General features: G+C 46.9%; 1 protein-coding gene across 1 annotated transcript in view; it reads right to left on the bottom strand.

The window, feature by feature from the left end:
• Positions 1–420: 420 nt before the first annotated feature.
• Positions 421–13776, bottom strand: part of EGFLAM (EGF like, fibronectin type III and laminin G domains) — a 60598-nt gene continuing 47242 nt past the window's right edge. Inside the window, exons 18-24 of the mRNA XM_035902751.1 lie at positions 13513–13693; positions 11176–11199; positions 7884–7962; positions 6865–7008; positions 3357–3440; positions 1122–1225; positions 421–575 (exon numbers count right to left, since the gene is read on the bottom strand). Of these exons, the coding sequence (XP_035758644.1) occupies positions 421–575; positions 1122–1225; positions 3357–3440; positions 6865–7008; positions 7884–7962; positions 11176–11199; positions 13513–13693 (771 nt within the window). The remainder of the gene's footprint in view (positions 576–1121; positions 1226–3356; positions 3441–6864; positions 7009–7883; positions 7963–11175; positions 11200–13512; positions 13694–13776) is intronic.

Raw genomic sequence — 13776 nt, 5'->3', positions numbered from 1 at the left:
GGTATGTTTGTTGAACAGCACAGTCATTGTACTGCTGCAGGGTGAGACAAATGCAGGTGTTTCAAGACTGCTTTCTCTGATACTACAAAAGATAACCTAAGGACCACAACACAGTCATTGAGCTACTTGTAACATCACACATCTCTTTGTGGTTTATACCAATGCGCAACCTTTAGCATTCACTAAACACTTAATGGGTAGAGGGGATGGTTCCTACACAAAATGCTGGGTTTGGTTTCATCAGCAGAGGAAATGAAAGGGAAAAATGTTCTTTTTTTTTTTTTTTTGGGTTTCCCTTCGGCTCTGTCACCTTCCCAGATGGCGAACGTGGGCCAGCCGTAGAGCGCTGTGGCAGCCAGCTCGTGCTCAGCCACAGACGCAAGCACACGACAGGTCCTCGGCAGTGGGATTCCTCTCTTGTCACTTGGTCCCACACGTGTTGATGTTCTTCCCATCAGCAGCATCCTCCACCAGCGAGATGTGATAATCGGTGGAAAGCGTGAGGTGGGAGATGCAGCCCACCAGGCCCCGCATGTACTGCCTGTTCGTCTGCAGGGCTATTTCCTTCATGCCACCTGGGGGAAAGGCAGCGATGAGAAACGCTTCGCCGATATGGGTGACTGCTCCTGCTTGGCAGACTGCACGCCCAGCAACGCCATGAGCCTTCCTACTGCACCTCATAACTGAATTTTAATTTACAGGTCGCTCTGTGTTTTTTTAAATACAACTTTTAAGCACTTGAAAGTACAGAGGGGATAAGCAGGCGACAGTAAATCAGTATGCTCATTATTTATTGCAGAGGTTGTAGCATTAGTAAGAGCTGAATAAGCTTGTGCCCAGATTCCCACTAAGGTGTGGGGTTTTCAGGCGCCACTCGCTGTTTCTCTATGTACCTGCTGGGGGTACCACGGTGCACCCCATGGTGCTGGTCGCTTCTCATACCAGTCCCCCCACACCACCCAGAGAGGCCTCCCCACAAAAACCAAGCTGTGGAGGACCAGAGGCTGCCGTATGAAGCCTTCACCTTGAGACAGATGGAGCTGGGATGCTCTGCCTTGCAGCTGACCTAGCAAACACAAAAATGCGTCTGGCATTTTTGAGTGTGAACAGTGAGCACTCACCTACATATAGATCTCCATTGATGTTTAACTGCCTCATCTTCCCAGGGGATTTACTGGTCCTGGCACCATAATCATCCACGGTTACTTTGCCAGACTGTCCATCCCTGAAATGAGAAACAAACTGCTCTCATGCATCCAGCCTACAAACAGGCAGGAGGAGAAGCAGCAGCATCTCCCCCTCAGCAGGAGGCCAGGGCCACTCTGTGCTCAGCAGGGTTCATGGCAAAACCTTGAGACTGATGTTGGGGAGCCCCTCAAACAGAAGTGTGCTACGGCAATCCAGGCCCTTCAGGGTGTTGGTTTTTTTTTTTTTTCCAGGGACTAAGATGTCAGAGACCTGCAAAGGGTGTGGGACACGTTTGTGGAGAAAAAAAGGGGAAAGAAGTAAATTGCACAGCTGGGGGAGAGGGGAGGATGGACAGGTTGTGACCTGTTGTAAAAAGTCAGATGTAATACGAAAAGTAAACAACAGAAGATTCGACAGAAGGGAAGAAATAGGCAAGATGTGGTAAAACATACTTATAAGCAGTTTGTTTCAGTTTGTTTTCTTATAAGCAGTTTGTTTTTGTCCGGATGGAGACCGGTGACAAGTGGTGTCCCTCAGGGGTCCGTACTAGGACCGGTGCTGTTCAACATCTTCATCAATGACTTGGACAGTGAGATAGAGTGCACCCTCAGCAAGTTTGCAGATGACACCAAGCTGAGTGGTGCGGTTGACACACCAGAAGGCCGGGATGTCATCCAGAGGGACCTGGACAGGCTGGAGAGGTGGGCCTGTGTGAACCTCATGAGGTTCAACAAGGCCAAGTGCAAGGTCCTGCACCTGGGATGGGGTAACCCCCAGTATCAATACAGCCTGGGGGGAGAAAGGATTGAGAGCAGCCCTGCCGAGAGGGACTTGGGGGTGCTGGTGGATAAAAAGCTGGACATGAGCCGGCAATGTGCCCTGGCAGCCCAGAAGGCCAACCGTACTCTGGGCTGCATCAGGAGGAGCGTGGCCAGCAGGTCGAGGGAGGTAATTCTGCCCCTCTACTCAGCTCTGGTGAGACCTCACCTAGAGTACTGCGTCCAGCTCTGGAGCCCTCAGCACAAGAAGGACATGGAAGTGTTGGAGCGGGTCCAGAAGAGGGCTACTAAAATGATCCGAGGGCTGGAGCACCTCTCCTATGAGGACAGGCTGAGAGAGTTGGGCTTGTTCAGTCTAGAGAAAAGAAGGCTGCGGGGAGACCTGATTGCGGCCTTTCAGTACCTAAAGGGGGCCTATAGGAAAGAGGGGGAAAACCTTTTTATTAGGGCCAGCTGCGTTAGGACAAGGGGTAATGGTTTTAAACTAAATCGGGGTAGGTTTAGACTAGATATAAGGAAGAAATTCTTTACAATGAGGGTGGTAAACCACTGGAACAGGTTGCCCAGAGAGGTAGTGGAGGCCCCATCCCTGGAAACATTCAAGGCCAGGTTGGATGGGGCTCTGAGCAACCTGATCTAGTTGGCGGTGTCCCTGCTGACTGCAGGGGGGTTGGACTCGATGACCTCTAGTGGTCCCTTCCAACCCAAAACATTCTATGATTCTATGATTCTATGATTCTTACCAGAGCTTTTAGGCCATTTCCATTTTATATATAGTCAATAACTGCATTGACAGAAAAGCCACTTGATGGGTTCCTACTCTCACTGAATTTGGTAACAAGTTGTGCTAATGCCAGCCTGTGATTTCCAGGGAACAAACATCTCATGAAGAGAGGGATGTGTGCTTTCCCTGCTGGGCACACTTGCCTCCCATGAGGTAATGAGTTATAAATATGACTTATATATACACTGCAAGATGTCTGCACCTCCTCCAAATAGAAAAAGTAGGCATACACTGTCTGTGCTCCAGTGCTTGTGCCAGTCCGCAAAATGCTCACTAGGGAATTTAAAAATGCAGACATTAAAGAAAAAAACTCTTAACCCAAATGGTATGGGTTTAATAGAATGTCTGTCACAGCCCCAGAATAGCCCTGTGTGACTTTGGCAGCCTGCCTTGAGCTGTGCTGAGTTGGCTGTGTCACCTCTAATACAATAATCTTTGTGTACATCGTCCTGAAACAGCCAAGTTGCTAACAGTTCAACTCCTAAGTGATGTGAGAGCATGGAGCCACAGTGATTCACGCCCAGCCAGCATCCAGACATGCCAGCCAGCACCTTTAATGGCAGGGCGGCTCCAAAATGCCTCCCAGATGAAGCGTAGCTACTTACCGAACAGCCTTGACTCTGTGCCACCGGCCGTCACTGAAAGAGCCATTCACCGTGATGGAAGCAATGCCGCTGCCCAAATTGTAGCTACAATTAAAAAAAAAAATTAAGATGTTACTGCCTCCCTTGCAAAGCCTGGCTGCCTGCCAAATTGCTCTTGCATTCTTACTCTGTGCCCCACCTGCTCAACCCCCAGAGCTACCCTCATGGCTTGGATTCTGGGGGGACCCATGAAGTCCTTTGGAAGCCCAGCAGCTATGCACTCATTTTGCAGGGTCAGGCCCATGGAGCAACATGCAAAACTCCCTCTTGCCCAGGTCAGAATGGGTATCATCATCACCACCATCCCATGGGAGCAAGAAGTTGGCCTCTGCGTGGCAGTCCCTCCCGAAACAGGAGGATATGAAGGTCAGTGACCTACAGACCTTTTGCCTGATGAGAGAGAGCAGTGGGAGGCTGCAAGCATGGTTAATAAATAAACTATTACAAGAGCAAATAAGCACATGACCTATAACAGATCTACAAATCATCTGAATTATAGGGAAAATTGAGACCTGTGATGTTAGAATGGATGAAGACTAATAAATAAACACAGAGATAATCATGAAGTTCCCTGCTTCAGTTGCAGCTCTTTGTGTATACTGCTACTAAAATTACTCAGCAGACTTAATGTCCCCATTATGTTTACACTTCAGGCGTCTTAGTTTCTGGGTCCCAGAAATTTGGGCCAATCTTTACAAAGGGGAAGTAGATGCTACAACACAGTGAGCTATTGGGCGCTCAGCTGCCCAAATAAGCAGGATGAATTAGCCTAAGGCAGTCATTACTGGCCTTCGGCCTCTACCAAGCTAGAGAGATTAAAGCCAACATTATCACCTCTTCAAAAAAGGATAAACCTGGAATGAAGGTCATGGCCAGGGCTAGGTACTTGAGAACCGCACATTATGCTGCGCAGAGCAAAATGGTTGTCCTAAATGTGACTCCTCCCCAGAGGTTTAAGTAAGTAAGTCTCAGACAAGCACCTCAGAGACAATTACCAGTCTAGGTCACGAGCTACAGAAGGATTTGGACATTTAGGATTGTATCTGAGTATTAGACCTTTGGTTACAAAAATGAGGCTCATTTCCCTAATGAATCCCTACAATACTGATATAACCTCCTACAGAAGCAGGGAGCAATAAAAGGATTTACAGCAGCAGTTATACCATACAGGGAACCTACTTTGCTAGGCCACAGAAAATGGGAAAGAAAAGGTATGTTTTGAATCTCAAACTGGACCAGAACAGACATCTAATTTTGGGCTGCAGGAAAATACTTATAACCAATTCACAGCCCTGCTATTCTCCTGGCCTCACCTCTCAAAAGGCGAAAAAGTAGCATGAATCCTCATGATAGGGGGACATGATAGGGGTTTTTTTCTGCATTTGTACTTTGCCATCTTCTTCGGTGCTCCCTTTCAGTATGCAGTGATTATTTATGAGAGTTTTAATTTGGGATCTTAATTTTTCACCTTCCTAAATGTGTGTGGAAGGTAGAGATGTTTCAAAAAAATTCAGCTGTTTCGGTGCAAAACCCTTGTGTATCTAGCAACACCCCTAATAAAAATGCACTGTGCCTAGAAAACAGACAGAATAGACTGGCCACTTACTACCATGCTGAGGCCAACTGTATGAGGTTTAGCAAGGCCAAAGTGCCAGGTCCTGCACTTTGGTCACAAGAACCTCATGCAACGCTACAGGCTTGGGAAGAGTGGCTGGAAAACTGCATAGTGGAAAAAGACCTGGGGGTGCTGGTTGACAGCCAGCTGAATATGAGCCAGCAGTGTGCCCAGGTGGCCAAGAAGGCCAATGGCATCCTGGTCTGTATCAGGAATAGTGTGGCCAGCAGGAGTAGGGAAGTGATCATGCCCCTGTGCTCGACACTGGTGAGGCCACACCTTGAATGCTGTGTTCAGTTTTGGGCCCCTCACTACAAGAAGGACATTGAAGTGCTGGAGCATGTCCAGAGAAAGGCAGTGAAGCTGGTGAGGGGTGTAGAGCACAAATCTGATGGGGAGCGGCTGAGGGAGCTGGGGCTGTTTAGCCTGGAGAAGAGGAGGCTGAAGGGAAGCCTTATCGCTCTCTTCAGCTACCTGAAAGTAGGCTGTAGCACGGTGGGGGTAGGTCTCTTCTCCCTGGTAATGGGCAATAGGATGAGGGGAAATGGCCTCCAATTGTGCCAGGGGAGGTTTAGATTGGACATCAGGAAAAACGTCTTCACTGAAAGGATTGTCAGGCACTGGAACAGGCTGCCCAGGGAAGTGTTTGAGTCCCCATCCCTGGAGGTATTTAAAAGCCAGGCAGACAAGGTGCTTAGGGACATGGTTTAGTGGTGTGATGTCAGGGTTAGGTTAGAGGTTGGACTTGATGATCTTAAGGGTCTTTTCCAACCTAAACGGTTCTACGATTCTATGATCTTGGAAAGATGGGCTCTCCAGACTTCTGCAGAGTCAGTTCCTTGTTTATGAAACAATGAGGAAACAAAGAGTTTTTTCAAAGTTAACTGCAGAAAATCACATGAAAAAAAACTTAAACGAAATTAATTTAAATCGAAATGTGCAACTTGCCTATGTGTCCATGGTAGCAAACAACAACCAGATAAGTCAAGTAAAAGATAGCTTCAAATTAGCTTAAATGATTAACAGAATTTTACTCATTTAATCAACAGTGTCTCACAACAATCTGTAATAATGATTTTGCAGTTTGCTGTTTCAATATTTGTCTTACACAACTTAAAAGGGGATCATGAGGAAAGATAGGGCTTTCAAAAGGCAGGAGTCCCAAAAAAGCACCGTGCAAAAAGTTGCACAGAGTCTGCCTAAGCGTCTGCAAGGGAGAAAGTGATTCTGGAGAGAGAACACAAGTTCAGCCCAACATTTCACAAGGCTTCCCGATTTCAGCTTTTTGACAGTAATATTTGTTTCTTAAACAAGTGGTTATGTGGATGGTGGTAGTAAGAAAGCCTGGTGACAGCTGGGTTTGTGTCACAGGGTTGGATATTTGGGATTTTGAGAAGGTGGGAGCCCTGATCCCATGTGCAGTCGCTGGTGAAGTGCGTGCCCGCAGTGAGCACGGTATCAGTAGAGTTTTTCCTTGACCCCTGCTCTCTCTGCAAACCCTATACCTGCTCCGTTTAACTGAGATGGCAAGTGCTTCAAGAGGCATGGGGGGACTTACTGACAGTACTCATAGCCTCATATGGTGACTTTTAGAAAACCACATTAAAAAATGGATGGTTTAAACATTGGGAGGGAGGGTGAGAGGGAAGGAACGGGAATGATGCAAAGCTTGCAGCACATTAACTCTTCAACTCACATCCTTTCCCAGACAACAATGGGACCCATCACTGACCAAAACCTCGAGGATGTAACTGTCTCACACTATACCAAAGGACAAGCGCATGGGATGTGTTGTGGCAATTCCTTCGAGCCTTGAGGGTACTGCATGCAACCCAAAAGGGAGAGAACGTTTACCTGAATATTAGTGCTCCTTCTTGAAGGCCTAGAGAAATGAAATCACTGTTAGGTCGCATGGGACTGTCTCCCCTCCACATCAAAAGACCTTCTTTCATTGTGGTTTTAAACCTCATGAACACGTTAGTTCTTGATCCTGATACCCTGTTTAATGTAGAAGGAAATAATAGTAAAATACTGAACCGGGACAGCCTTCTTTCAAAAAATCATAAAAGATGATGCAGCATTTCTTCTCCACTGTTCTTGCAGGTTACTGTCTTGCAAGTTGCCTACACCCTGATGTGTGAGAGACTCTGGTTCACATCCCCATTTCCAGCATTATGGAGTGAGGGAATTGAACTTGTCCCTCCAGAATCCCAAACACAATGGCTACTTGATTGATCCACACAAGTAAGAGAAAATCCTTTTTCTCCCCAAGCCTAGTGTGAAATCCAGTCCAACAAGCAAATTTTGAGAATGTCCAGCAGATTTGGTGCCCTCAGAAGCCAGTGGAAGAAGCATAAGAAGGACTAATCAGAAAGTCACTACGTGAGAGGTGCCGAGCTGCAGGTGAGGACAGTTGCAAAAGCTCCTCTAGCCAGTGGCCGAGATACAGGCAGATAGAGGAATTTGTTGAAACAACTCACAATTTGCTGGAATTTGGGCATCTTCTAGGGTACAGAGCAGCCAAAAAGAAGTTTGAGGACCTATATTTTAGGCTAAAGCAGGAGTTAAAATCCTTAGTCTATTTACAGATACAGGCTCTGTATGACTGGTCTTTGCTCTCAGGAAGTGCATACCAGTCCTTCTCCATGCCAGACATATGCTGTAATGCCATTTCTCTACAGGTTGCAAGATGTTCAGATATTATAACAAATAGAGTGATAAACATATGCATAGAAAATATTTTTTTCCCTGAAATTTAGAAAAATGTAAAATACAGATTAAAAGAATTGAACACACAACATCCTCCCACATAAAGCTCCTAGCATTATAACGGTTAACAAACAGAATATTTATGTTCACAAGGCATACATTACCTTTTCAGGATATCTGGATTATCATACGTGAGGTAACTGCGACCAATAAATTGTGGGATTTCAATTGCTTCTGTAATGGCTGAAAAGCAAATAAAAACATGAAGGTGAGTGTCAGTTAGCTGACATGGAAAGGGAAGGAAAAAACCAAACAAGACTGTTTTATTGATTTACTCCCGCACTGACAGGTACCTGCCCGTGACACAGAACTGAGATGAACTCACAGAGGTTTGCAAAAAGGCACCGTCAGTTCGTATCTAAGTGCAGGGGCAGTAGTTAAGGCAGTTTAAACTGCTGACCGCCCCTCTACTTACAGCCTTCATGTCATGGGCCTAATGTAGTGTTCTACCATAAATGCTAGCACACGAAAATATGAAGTATTGGGAAAACACTGCAAATATAAATTTTTGTCCCTGTTTCAACATTCTTTGATTCTCCATGTGGTTCAGGCCACCCTTCTGCCAAAGCTTATGCATTAACCACCCTTTGTTCTTAGTCTAAGAAACTCCTCCCTGGCTCCTGATGGAGCACCTGTCCTGGTTTCAGCTGGGATAGAGTTAATTTTCTTCATAGTAGCTAGCATAGTGCTGTGTTTTGGATTTAGTACCAGAAGAATGTTGACAACACTCTGATGTTTTCAGCTGTTGCCAAGTAGTGCTCAGACTACTCAAGGACTTTTTGAGCTTCTTCTGCTCGTCCAGATGCATAACAAGCTGGGAGTACAGCACAGCTAGCACAGCTAACCCAAACTGACCAAAGGGCTATTCCATACCATATAATGTCATGCTCGGGGGGGTTAGTTCGGTCGGTTGGTCGCGGGCAGAGTGGTGGCAGCTCGGGCTGTGTGATCGCAGCTCGGGGGGAGTGATCGCTACTCGGGACGGGCTGGGCATCGGTCAGCGGGTGGTGAGCAATTGCATTGTGCATCACTTGTTTTATATATATTCTGTATATTCTCTTACCATTGTTATTATCACTGTTGTTATTCTTCTCTCTTATTAAACTGTCTCTATCTCAACCCACGGGTCTTATTTTTTTTCCTTTTCTCTGATTCTCTCCCCCATCCCACTGAGGGAGGGGGGGGAGTGAGCGAGCGGCTGTGTGGTGCTTAGTTGCCAGCCGGGTTAAACCACGGCAGCACCATGCACAGAGCACGTGCTGGGACCGCTCACCCCTGCAAAGTGAGGCTGGGAGGCAGCACAGGCAACCTGTGAGCTCCTCATTTTCTCCTTTTGTGTATGTGACTTTGCACAGAGCGGCTGCTGCCTGCTCAGGGCTCACCTCTGGGGTGCAGTGGCAGGGGAAGACCTCTGGGGTGCGGGGGGAGGCTGTCTCAGGGCAGGACGCGCAGGGTGCCCCTAATCACTTTAGGCCTATTGAAAGAAACTGAGACTCGCTAAGGCTGCGTGACAGAGGCTGCAGAGCCTCCTGGCACATGCATTTGACACACTGCCATGCTGCCTTGGAGGGTGTTTTGCTCACAGCTCACCAGTGTCCCACACACGGCATCTCCCATTTCTCTAGGGACGGTCCCTGGCACAGCTGTGGTGTACAGCTGCTGGGGCGGCAGCACGCATTGCAACCAGACCCGGAGCTGCTGTGCTGCTGCCTGTGGAGAAGACTTTGGCACAATAATATAGATGTGAGATATAAATCACTGAACATACTTGATACACAGCCTTCAGTAGGCTTTGAGCACTGGCCTAAACAGAATCATAGAATGTTTAGGGTTGGAAGGGACCCCTAGAGGTCATCTAGTCCAACCCCCCTGCAGTGAGCAGGGACACCGCTAACTAGATCAGGTTGCTCAGAGCCCCATCCAACCTGGCCTTGAAGGTTTCCAGGGATGGGGCCTCCACCACCTCTCTGGGCAACCTGTTCCAGTGTTTTACCACCCTCATTGTAAAGAATTTCTTCCTTATATCTAGTCTAAACCTACCCCTTTTCAGTTTAAAACCATTACCCCTTGTCCTGTCACAGCAGGCCTTGCTAGAAAGATTTTCCCCATCTTTCCTATAGGCCCCCTTTAAGTACTGAAAGGCCGCAATCAGGTCTCCCCGCAGCCTTCTCTTCTCCAGGCTGAACAAGCCCAACTCTCTCAGCCTGTCCTTGCAGGAGAACTTTCTTTCGAGTGAACATCGTACAGTTTGCTGCTGATCTCTCATAACTGACTGCTGCATTAATATAAACCAGTTTTATAAATTCCTTAAAATAGCTGCCTTCATCCTATTTTCTTCCTGAGAATTAATCCCTTCAACCCACAGTTAATCCCATCTGTGTAAATTTCTAGCTTTTCAGGGCATGGACACTTGCTTTCTTTATGCAACACAGAGGCTGGCTGGGCTTTAAGAGCTCACTGTAACACAGATATGCAACAAGTCTGTTATGCAGCCAAGAACAGCGATATGTAATTTAGCTCTAAGTGCCAAGACTGAGAATTCTAGATAGTGAAAAACTCCTGCTTTCATCCATAGTGAGATCAGGAAAGCTGCCTAATGTGTCTAAAGAAACCACCGCAGGTGGTCCACAGCCTGCAGCCTGCCAGCGTAGCTGGAAGATTGCAAAAGACGTATTACACTCAGCCAGACGTTCCTCACCAGGTCTGACGCTTTCTGCATGGGGCAGTCTCTGACTGTGGCGGATGGCAGCAGAGCATGAAAGGAGCCCTTCTTCCACTGTCACGTCCCGCACCAGCACTAGAGCCTGGCTGCTCTTGCCTTCAGCAGGGGAGGGTGCCTGTGCCATGCAACAGCCCTTGCCCTTGCCCTAGCACTCTGATTTCCTCTATGGAGCTTGGTGGGCATTTATCTCTGCTTGCTGTTCCATGTGCTCTTCAGTTGCTGCACTGAATTTGACCGCAGAAACCCAAGTAAATTTAGCAGTACCCTTGATGCCTGCAGGATCTTTGCAACTGGAAGGGAACAGGGACAGTAAGGAAATCCAGGACTAAGCACCTTCACTCTGCTCATCATGATTTGGCAGACAAACAGGAGTGAGCTCTGAACTGCAGGGCAGCCTGAAGGAGCCCCTGCCCCTAAAAAGCACTCAGCCAGCAGCCTGGCCCCCCTGCTTTGTGAATACAGGCACCAGCTCTACAGCCACCCTTGGCAGGTGCCTGGATGGAATTTCAAATACCAACAGGACAAGGTTTAAGGTAGTACTATATAACCCCAGAAAATATTTTGGCTTATTGACAGAAGCTTGCCAGGCTTAATGGAAATCCAGCATTCAGCTTCCTAGAGCAGACACAGACGCACAATGACAGAGCAGTTTTCACATCATTTGCAGTACTTACTGTTTAGGCAGTAACTTCCACACTCTGCAGTGAGTCAGCACAAAACAAAACAAGAACATTCTGGTTTTATTTTTCTACAGCATAAAAATCTCCCTTCATCCATTTTCATGCCCACCCTTCTGCAAATGCGTGATTCCTGCTTCCCATTTGCATAAGCAAATATAATCACCTATAAAGGTAGCATTATTTTATTATTATTTTGCCCCAAGTATTTATATTTTCCTGCTCAGAACACACAAAGGTGCTGACAGGTAGGACCAGCACCAAACCCCTCTGCTAGTTCTAGTTTTCAAACCCCAGTGACTCACCATGGTTTACCCAGGGATCATCTCTAACCAGGGGAAAGCAACAGCTCGCTCTTCTACTCCATCTTACAGTTAAATATAAAAATACCTTTAACACTCCCCACAGCTTGGACAGAAGGTATAAAACACAGAAATGCCAGCAGAACTCTACTGAATCCTTGGCCAAGGATCCATTATGATATGAATCAATATCTCATATACTTCATACCAGCATCGTTTGAGTTTTACAAGTGTCATGTGCAATTTTGGAGACAGAAGCATAGTCCCTCACACTTTGTTTTTTCAGGGTTACAGCAGCCCAGCAGCAAGCAGGATGGAGACTGCACCTTCAGGCTCTCACATAGCAGCTGAGTGCACTAACCAAAACCCAGTTCTGAAATAGCAGCGCACACACACGTGCATCCTGCCTAAGCCATGTCTACAAGCTACCGAAGAGACACAGGTAGGATTACTCTCAGAAATCTGCTCCAGGTTCATCAAGACTGTTGTGGACTGAGGTTCAGGAGGGACCTCCATGCTCTCTGCACATCTACCAGCAAAATCTTGGGATTTTTGGTGGCAGCTGAGGCTGCACAAGTGCAGGGGTGTTGAGAGGCACCTGAACAGCAGCCACAGGCAGCAGGTGACTCATGCTTTCGGACACTCTCAGAAACAAATTGAGGTTGGATTCACATAAGAAGCAACACCCAGGATCCAGCCTAAGCCAAAGGCACGAGGTGCTTCAGACTGCCTCTGAAAGCCTGGGCACCCGTTCAGGTTGGGACGGAGGAAAGCGGTGGCATGCCAGCTGAGAGGCAGCACTGCCGGTGCCCCAAGGCAGACGCAGCGTGGGCAGCTCGGTGCCCTGCTCGGGGCTTAGCTCAGCTCAGAAGCAGACGGGCGGTGAGGAGCTGTGGTCCCAGCAATGCGCAGGAGCTCACTGAACAGGGCAGGCAGTCACACACCCACGCTGCGAAGCATTCACTTGCCTTCACTCCCCCTGGAGACCTGGGTACCACTGCAGATACCATCTTGAAGTCAGGAGCTTAGCACCCTGCACATGCTTAGAAAGCCAAAATCGCAATTCTCCCTCCTCCCCACAGAGAAGCCAGAATAAATGACGTCGCTCCAGCTATTAGTTAGACCACAACAACGTAAGCGAACGGGTTTCTTGTATTGTACTTTAATAAAATGTTTTTGTTCTAAGATACTGTCTTTTTTTGGAAGAAAAGGCCAGTCTATTCATCATGATTTAACCAAAACCACTGCTTTTAACTTTGAAGATTGTTTCTGTGAGAAATGAAGGAGTGGGTGAAGACAATAATGTCAGCTCTTTTGAACTGAATTGTTGTTACATTACAAACCCTGCCCTCAGGAATTTTTCAAGATCAAGCCTCACAGAAGGGAAACATCTCCACCTAGTGGAATAACCCAAAGCACATCTTTTGCGTTCAATTGGAATGCTTTCCTGAATCTAAGGTTTGAACAGTTACAGTGGCTCTGAGGAAAGTATAATAACAAGCATCTGGGCAGGTTTTCCTCCTTGGTGGTCTCCATTGCTGTATCAAGGTAGGGTTTATGCAAATGGTGAAATTATCATCATAGTAGTCTAAAAAAGGACTGGACCTTTCCATATATGGGAACAGCATTTGTTGTAAGCCCTAAGGAGGATAAAATTACAAGGTTTATCAATGCTCACGCTTCAGGACATAACACAGTCACTGGCTGGAGGATGTTGGCAGGAATTCCCCCTTTGTATAGCACTGCATAATTAAGGAGGTGTATGAAGTGTTCAGTGTTGGCCACCACAAGTAATCAGTTACCTGGCTGCTATCTATGGATCATAGCTCTGTGCTGGGATAAAAGTTACCATGTTCCTAAATAACAAAATGAATTCTTCTCTGGGTACATGGAATGTGCACAGATGCAAAGGGAGCTCTGGCCCCCAGGGTTTCTACTTCAAGGGATGCATACAACAGCAGCTGTACTGTTAAATCTCTCTTATTTTTGTGATCAACTCTGGATCTCTGGACTGAAATGCAGCCATCGTTACCTTTTTGGCAATGTTGCCCATCGAAGCCCAGGGGGCAGTCACATTCATAGCTGTCCTTCTTGGGAATGCAAGTGCCTCCATTTGCACATGGTGAGCTCACGCAGGGGTGGACAGCATTCACTAGGTTGATTCCAGAAGTGAAATCCTGTTTCATATCAATTGTCCTGTCATTCAAGATAATCTATGTGTTTAAAAAAAAAAAAAAAAAAAAGGATGAAAACACGTTCTAAGAACTTCCGAATTGCCAGTCTTGTACTGCTAGGC

The sequence above is a fragment of the Egretta garzetta genome, unplaced genomic scaffold (assembly GCF_000687185.1).
Source record: "Egretta garzetta isolate BGI_Z169 unplaced genomic scaffold, ASM68718v1 scaffold59, whole genome shotgun sequence".
Taxonomy (NCBI): Eukaryota; Metazoa; Chordata; class Aves; order Pelecaniformes; family Ardeidae; genus Egretta; species Egretta garzetta.
Note: the sequence above shows the minus strand (reverse complement) of the source record. Positions and strands in the feature narration are given on the sequence as shown.